Source organism: Protobothrops mucrosquamatus, unplaced genomic scaffold, assembly GCF_001527695.2.
Source record: "Protobothrops mucrosquamatus isolate PMUCROS unplaced genomic scaffold, P.Mucros_1.0 scaffold2998, whole genome shotgun sequence".
Classification (NCBI taxonomy): Eukaryota; Metazoa; Chordata; class Lepidosauria; order Squamata; family Viperidae; genus Protobothrops; species Protobothrops mucrosquamatus.
The window spans coordinates 332,563-340,851 of record NW_015389018.1 but is presented as its reverse complement, the minus strand read 5'-3'; the positions used below and the strand labels follow the sequence as shown (position 1 = coordinate 340,851).

Here is an 8,289-nt window from a genome sequence, read left to right as displayed (position 1 = left end):
CCAGGCTTCTGGGCCTCGTCATCCCCCCCCCTGGCTGTGGCTCCTCCTGGAGCCCTGGGGGAAGCCTTGGGGGGCTCGAGGGTCTCTGTAGGGAAAAACCTGCACCGCCCTCTGGCAAGCGGCCTCACCCTGACCCGAACTGCCACATCAGGCCAGGGGCTGGGCGTGGCAGAGGCCAAGCGGCGTCTGAGGAAGGGGCCTGGGCCTCGGAAGGCCTGGGCCCAGGGAGGGTCCCGGGTGGGGGGGCAGAAGAGGCCGTGCCTGGAGAGGCGTCCTTGGCAGCAGGGAAGAGGGACGGATGGGCCAGCCGGGATGCAGAGAGGAGGGGGGGGCACAGCTCCTCTCGCCTGGACGCAGCTCAGCCGCTGAGGCAACAGCAGGGAATTTAAAAGGCAAACTGCAGGTTTCCCCCCCCCCCCGTCTAGAGACAGAACCACCAGGACGCTCTGAACCCCCCCCCCCCAGCCCCTATTTTAGCCCTGTTTTTCGCTTTGGTGGGAAAGATGATAAACGGCTGGCACTTTATTTAGAAATCCATCCGATATTTTCCTAGCCCCCCCCTCTTCCCCCGCGGCCTCGTTTCCTTGGGGAACATAACTGTCCACAGACGGACCAGCGAAAGGCCGGGCTTGCTGCTGGTGGGCTCCCGCGTGGCTCCCCCCGGATGATAGCGAAGGGGACCCCCGTCCGCTGCCCCAGAGGACCCCGCGGAGCCACCGTCGCCCCCCCCCACGCCTCGCCAGCCCCAGCTGTCCCGGGCCCTCCTGAGGTCGGTAAGGGATGCCCAGCGCCGCCTTCGTCTTTGGGGGGGGCAACCTGGGCAGGTACTTTGGAGCGCCGCCTCGGGCTCCCCCGGCAGTTGCCGGCGCTTCCCCGCCGCTTTGGAGGGGCCTCGGCTGCGAGGCTTCCACGTGGGTCGCGAGCAAGGCAGCTGCTGCCTCCTGCCCCAGGGCGGCGGGGGGGGGGAGCGGGACAGCAGGTGCCGGAGCCCCAGCAGAGCGCTGCTAATTTGGACGCTGCTATTTAAATCGCAGACAGTCCGAAGCGAGACGGGAGGAACCGGCCCGGCGTGCTAAAGGCTGCTCGGGCGGTGGGGGGGGGGGCTCGCAGTCGGTTAGAGCAGCCCCCTCCCCGCGCTCTTCCAGCCCAGGCGGGGAATGCCGGAGTTCCCGCTGGATCGCCCAACCTCCTGCCCCGGCCCTCCTCATCCTGGGCTGGCACGCAGATGGGACATGTAGTCTTGCGTCCGGCGGGTCAGGATCCATCCTCCCCCAGAACTGCGCAGCGCACCGTCGCAGCAGGGGGAGGAAAGCCCGGGGCGCGGCTGTGGATCGCAGCTGCCTGCCTGCCTTCGCCGGGCCCGCGGGGGGGGCGGTTGGTCCCCGCAGGACGGGGAGGCGCTGGGCTGGCCCCGGCCCAGACGCCTGGCTAGCCCGAGGCTCAGCCCTGCCTTCGGCTACAGAGATTCACGGGGGGGCAAGGGGGTGGACGGCCCTGGTTTCGGAGACTGCCCTCCCCCCTCGACGGCGCCGTCGCTCTCCAGGCCGGGCCCGCGCCAAGTTGCGCTTCAAGCGCCGCCGATGGAGCCGCGGCTGGCTGCCCCGGGGCTGCCGACGGCCGAGGCTGCGATCTCCTTCGGGCCCCGAAGACCAGACGGGGCGCTGCAGCCCAAACCGAACTTAATGTAGGTCGATGCACCCCGAAAATAAACGACCTGAAATTAGCCCGGGCTAAAATTAGCCCGGCCCCTGGCCCTGCAGTGGCGGCTCCCGGATCCCCCTGGAGGGGCCGGCGGGGGGGAGGAGCAGCCGGTCCCAGCGGAGGCCCGCAGACCCCCTCCGCCCCTCGAAGCAAGCCCTGCATAAAAGGCGCCGGGTGCTGGAAATCAGGCGGGAATCTCCCTGATCCCCTGGGGCCTTTATATTGGATCGCTCTGAAAACACCATCCAGCAGTATTGCAGCGAAACAGAGGATCTCAGCGTGGATGTTCCCGATCGGCTTCCTTTACCCGGGACCCACATCGGAGCCTGGCTGCTCTCACAATGACAAGTGGCCGCTGGGGGTCATTCCTCTGACCCACATTTACATGGGGTCCCCCCCAAATATGCCCAGTGAGCTGCCCCAGGAACGCCCCCAAAACTGACACAGTTGTCGGATGGAATCTATTACAGCATAGCACAGTTGGAAGGCACCTTGGAGGTCTTCTAGTCCAACCCCCTGCCCAAGCAGAGAACCCCATATCATTCTGGGCAAATGGTTGTCCAGTCTCTTCTTAAAACCTTCCAATAATGGAGCACCTACAACTTCTGGAGGGAAGCCAAATTATCCCTTGTTCTCCCTGGCAGGAAATTCCTCCTTAGTTCCAGGTTGCTTCTGTCCTTGATTAGTTTCCATCCGTTGCTTCTTGTCCTTCCCTGGGGGGGGGGGCATTGGAGGATAGATTTCACCCCCCCCTCCTCTGTGACAGCTCCTCAAATCCTGGAACGCTGCTGTCATGTCTCCCCGGCCCTTCTCCATGTTAGACTAGACTACACGGACCCAGTTCCTGCAATTGTTCCTCATGTATTTTAGCCTCTTCTCAGCACTCTCTGTAAAGCCTCAACCTCTTTTCTGTGTCACAGTGACCAAAAGGGCACGCAGAATTCCAAGTGTGGACTGATCAGTGCAGTATAAAACAACACAAACACTTCGCCTGATCTTGGTACCTTAATTTTCCTCCTTGCTGCTCTGCATGACACTCACAACCTTAGAGGCGCAAAAATACCGTAGGCACCAGCAGCCTGATTCTGCACACGTGTTATTCGAATTGTGTCCATCTCCGCGGTAGAGATCCACAAAGGCCTGGTGCATGTGGCTGGCAAAAACGGATCCTGAGGGACGCCGTGCAGCTTTAAAGGCAACGTTTTATATCAGTCCCTGCAACGTTGCAGGTTACACCTGTTATGTGTTACCACAGTACCTTTGTAGTGCAAAACCAGACGCAAGGATTGCGCATTGAGTCAGAAGGCTCTTTAGAGGCCATCTAGACCTACTCTCTGCATAGTGTAGGATCTCTAGAGCAACTCTGAGCGAGGCCCAAACGGCGTCCACTTAAAAACCTTGGCCCAAGAAGAGCTTGCTGCTTCACACGGCAGCCTATCCTGCAGGCGTATCATTTAACAGAACAACAGAGTGGGAAGGGACCTCGGAGGTCTTCTAGTCCAACCCCCTGCTCAGTGGGGGACCCTGTACCATCCCAGGCGAGTGGCTGTCCAGCCTCTTCTTAAAAAGACTCCAGGGTTGGAGCACCCACAACTTCTGGTGGCAAGCAGCTCCAATGGTTAATCACTTGCCCAACCTGGAAGACATTGGGACTCAAAGACCCCAAAGCCTGCACCTCAGCCAGGGGCCCAAGGGGGGTCATGGAGCAATCAGACCCTCCTTCCTGGCCCCACGGGTGTTCCCGATGAGGCCACCAAGGAAGAGGCCAGGGGTGGGGGGTCAGCTCCTGGCAGACACCTCACCCGTTCAGGGGTGGGCTCCACTAAAGTCCAGTTCGCTGGGATTAGTGTGGCGACAACACACAGCTACTACGTGTGATCCCAAGAAGCCAGCCTGGATTTTCTCAAAATAACCGTGTTGCCATTTAGGACCTCTGGAGCTGGCAGGACAAAACACTCCAGCGTTGAAATCTGACACTTTGTGAAAGTAATTTGGCTGCCTTTCAACCCTATTGGCTGCACGTGGCCTTGGCTCAGCCCCCCCCCCCCCCGCAAGCCTTGCCTGTGAAAGGGGGGGGAGGAGGGGCCCACGCTCCCCACGCAGACATGAACACCCCAGGGGTCACCTGGCGGGACCTGCCTCAGCAGCCCCTTCGGAGCACCAGTTAGATTAACCAGAGGCCCCCCCTGCAAGGGAGGGGGGGAAGCTCTGCAAAGCCTTAAAGGCCTGGTGGCTGCCTAGGGCTTGGGGCCCTGGGGGGGGTGTTGAATGGATTTGCTGATCTGTCCACCCTCAGGGGCACTTCCTGTATGTTGTTGTTCTCTGGGATTGATGCTTTCGTTGTGTCAGCCACCCAGAATCACATTCACAAAATGGCAGGCCTTGTGAACCCACTGGATCCCTTGCCAGATGTTCCCCCCCCACCCCCAGCCACTGAGAAAGATGCTATCTGGGGCAAGATGTAGCTCAGGCGAGCCCTTTGAGTGCCTCTGCCCCACATCCGAGTCCAACGGCCGCTCTGGGTGAGGTCACCGTCCCGTACTGGACGCAGGAAGTGGCGTCTGGGGAGCCACTGGGTCTTGTGGAAACTCGGGTGGATCCAGTCCTCACGAGGGTGGGTGGGAAGCTGATCTGCGATTGTGGGGGCCGACTGGGCGCAGGCCCCTCACGTGACCCAAGGGAGGCCCAGGGGAAACCAGGCAGAGCCCAGCAGGGGCCATGTTCCCGGGGCACTCCAGGCCGACAGCCGCTTCCCATTCTGCAGGATCCAATCCGGGTCGGTCATCGGGACCGACCGCCTTCGCTTCCCATCCTTTCCTATCTCTCCCCAAAACAGCCCCAGGAAACAAGGACTCCTGCTGGGGTCTTTTCTCCTCCTCCTCCTCCTGGGAATGTGACCCATTTTGGGGTGAAGGAGAAGGGCAGACAAGCTGAGCAGCCCCGCCCCCCCCCAGGGTCCCAGCAGCTGGCCCGTCCCTCTCCTCGCCCTGCCTTCTTCCCACAGCTGAGCTGCTCCCAGGCAGGGCGGATCCCTTGGGAAGCCCCCCCCCCAGCTGCCCAGCACGGACCCTCCTGCCCCTCACCCCAAGAGGAGGGGAGGGGAGCGGACAGCCCAGTGGATCTGCCCGGCAGTCCCGCTTGCAACAGGAAGAGGCCTGGTCTGCCCCAGGCAAGGGGGGCCCCGGGAGGGAGGCAAAGGCAGGCAGGCAGGGCGGGAGGGCAGGGGGCCCGCAGGAGGCCCAGGGCAGGCCTGGCGCTGGGGCCTCTCTAGGCCTCCAGCCTGACCAGACAAGCGTCTCTGCCCGGGATGGGACAACTTGTTGCGGGACAATTCAACCAACCTATTTAATTATTTAAAGCAATTAAAACATTATTTTTTGTCATTCGCATTTCATTCTGTCCCTCCTTTGGCATCTTTTCTTTAATGATTCTATTCCACTGTTTCTTCGATATTAGTGTAGTTCTTGCAGCCAGTTGTCCTAGACCAGGGGTAGGCAACCTTGGCTCTTTTATGACTCGTGGACTTCAACTCCCAGAATTCCTGAGCCACGAGTCATAAAAGAGCCAAGGTTGCCTACCCGTCCTAGACCAGCCTCTGCCCACCCAGACACACACACACACACACACACACCCCGGGACCAGCTCCTGCAACAGCGCTGAGGCAACGAAGACCGGCTGTCCCCCAAGATGGGCCCCCTTTCCCCCCCCCCAGAGCCTGGCTTCACACGGCCCCAAGGCCCAGCAGGAGGAGGCCCAGCGTGACCGAGGCAGAAGCCCCGGGGACCAATCGGTCCTAGTAAGGAAAGCCCAGAAGGTGGACCACGGCCTCACGCCAGGCGGCCTGGCCAGGATCTGCGGCCGATGACAGATGGGAACTGCTGGACTCAGCCAGAGGAGCTCCAGACAGGAGGAAAAGGCCAGCCCCTGCGGACTGCCCCTCACTCCCCCTGCCCACATCGGCCCTGCCCAGGCCAGCACCACAGGCCGTGGGGGCTGCCTCCAGCTCCCGGAAGGCCCCCCGCCCCCCCCGGGAGAGGCTCCCTCCCACCGGTGGACCCACAGAGCCTCCTTGGGAAGCCGAATCGCAGCTGTGCTGGGGTGGGGGCAGACCCCTGGCTCAGAGGGGCACGATCCCCGGGCACTGCACCTGCGGCCCTCTCCTTTCCCCGCCTCGGGTCTCCCCTGGGCAGAGCAGAAGCTCTCCCCGGATGAGGGGGGACTCCTCCCGTCTAGGCCTCGCCCACCGACGCCTCCCCACCGCCCTTCCTAGCACTGCCAGCACAGAGTGAAGGTGAGTAAGCAGTTTAATAATGCCGCCCCCCCACCCTGTAAAAGAGCAGGGGGGGCAGTTTCAATCCGAGCACACCACTAAATCTACCACGGCAGCACCACGGGGGAGGGCCAGGCCCACGGCGGTCTCGCGGAGGGGTGGCAGGCGCTCAGCACGCCGAGGGCAGGGAGCCGGGGGCCACGGCCAGCCCCTTGCTCTCCAGGAAGGCGTCCTGGTTGGGGGCCCTTCCCAGGAACCCCAGCAGCATCTCCGCAGCGTCCACCGACCCGCCTGGCCGGAGGATGCAGTTCCGGTAGTCCAGCCCCACCTGCAAAGGGCGAGACAGATTCTTTCTGGGGGGGGTCCTCCCCCTCGGCAAAGGGGGCCCACTGCTTGGGGGGGAGGGCCCGTACCTTGGAGCTCATGACCCCCTCCTGCTTGAAGCGGGTGTAGAACATGTCCATGGAGTAGACCTCGCTCCAGAGGTAGCCGTAGTACTGGGCGTCGTAGCCTCCTGCTAAGTGGCCGAATGTGGCCGGCATGTTGGTGCCTGAGGGAGAGGAGGCCTCAGGAGAGGGCGGCATCGGGCCCGGCTGCAACTGGGGCGGGGGGGAAGGCGGCCGACCCCTCCACCTGAGGCTGCGCGCTTGGGGGCTCCCTTAAAGCCCTTCCAGGGCCGGCTTTGAGCCACTTCCTCCCCCTGGCTCTCCCCCTGGGAACCCAAGGGGCTGGCTTTGGCGGGGGGGGGGGGGCACCCAGTGAGATCCCTCACAAACTGGACCTCCTGGCCAAAAATGTGCCCCCCCCCCATGGATAAGCCCGGCTGTGCCTCCGTGAGGAGAGGACGGGCCATCCCCAGAAAACTCTGGCCTGGTCCACGAAGGAAGGTGGCTGCTCCCTGCGTGGATTTTGGGGTACCCTGACGAGCGCCCCGTCTTCCATCTCCAGTCCTTAGAGGCCGGCAAGGCCTTGGCTGGCAGAGCTGCTGCTGAAGGCGGCCAGGCCTCAGGCAGGCGCTTTGCTTTGCTTCCCAGGGCCAAATTCCCCTCTTGGGCAGGGCCGATGCTTCGTGCTGGGCAGCCGCCTGCCAGCCGCCCTGCTTCCCAAGACCCCAAAGCGGGGGTCGAGAGGACGAGGGGAGGGGGGGACGCTCTCGGGATGCCAGGCTGCCCCTCCCACGCGGCCTCCCTGCCCGTCACCTGGGGTGGCTGGGATGCCCAGGATCTCCTCGCTGAGCCGGGCGTATTCCTGGGCAGGGTCTGCTTTCGTCTGCTTGTGCAGGGCCTGGTCGAGCTTGGCCAAAACGACCTGGCGCAGGTTGAAGAGCCCTGAGGAGCCCAGGGGGAGAGACGGGCGTGGGTCGCAGGGCTCCCCTCCGAGGCTCCCCAGCCGGTCCCTGGGCCGCCCCTGGGCCAGCAGGGGCGGGTTCACTCCCTGCCGGGGAGGCCGTGCCCCGTGGGACAGGCAGACCCCACAGGGGCCCTGATACCTCGCCTGGCCCCAGGAGAACCGTCCCTGCAGGATGGCTGGGGAGGAGGGGTCTTCGCGGACCCCCTCAGGCAGTGTATTGGCTGGACAGGACACGAGCTCAGGTTGGGCGACTTCTGCCCATCGGGGTCTCTCGGCCCAGACTGCCTCCCAGCCTGGGAAGGGTGGGGCCCAATTCAGCCCCCCTGCTGCTATCTGTCCCTCCCTCCAAAGCAGCACCGCCCGGGGCCCCGGGGCCCCGGGGGAGAGCTGCCCAAGCGGAGAGCAGACTCCCCCGTGGGAGTGGGCTCCTTCCCCCGGAGACCCACCTCGTCTCCCCTCCCTCCGGCTGCCAGGGTGCGGCTCACCTGTGTTGGCCTGGCGGGAGCGGATCAGCTTCTCCAGCAGCTCGGAGGGGATCCGCTCGCCCGTCTTGTAGTGCCTGGACATGCGCTGCAGGGGCCCCTTCTCCCACACCCAGTTCTCCAGCATCTGGGAGGGGGCCTCCACGAAGTCTCGCTCCACGTGGGTCCCGCTGAACATGGCGAAGTCGGCCTGCGGGGGGAGGGGGTCAGGACCGGCGGCCCCTCCGCAAGGGCACTCCCTGCCCCCCCTCTCCTTCCTCGTGGCCGGGGGACTCTCCCCTCCGGCTCCCGCCTCACCTGGGAGCACAGCTGGTGCATGACGTGGCCGAACTCGTGGAAGTAGGTCTCCACCTCATCGTGCTGCAGCAGGGAAGGGGCCTCCTGCGTCGGCTTGGTGAAGTTGGCCACCATGGCAGCCACGGCCGTCTGGCGGCTGCCGTCCGACAACAGGCAGCCAGGCTGCAGCCCGAAGCAGGCCGCGTGCCC

The 8,289-nt window shown here is 63.9% G+C and overlaps 1 protein-coding gene across 1 annotated transcript in view; it reads right to left on the bottom strand.

Moving 5' to 3' along the window:
- Positions 1-5,987: 5,987 nt before the first annotated feature.
- THOP1 (thimet oligopeptidase 1) overlaps positions 5,988-8,289 on the bottom strand; it is a gene marked incomplete at its 5' end in the record, with an annotated part of 6,679 nt that continues 4,377 nt past the window's right edge. Inside the window, 5 exons of the mRNA XM_015826197.1 lie at positions 5,988-6,299; positions 6,385-6,521; positions 7,171-7,299; positions 7,807-7,993; positions 8,101-8,283. Of these exons, the coding sequence (XP_015681683.1) occupies positions 6,141-6,299; positions 6,385-6,521; positions 7,171-7,299; positions 7,807-7,993; positions 8,101-8,283 (795 nt within the window). The remainder of the gene's footprint in view (positions 6,300-6,384; positions 6,522-7,170; positions 7,300-7,806; positions 7,994-8,100; positions 8,284-8,289) is intronic.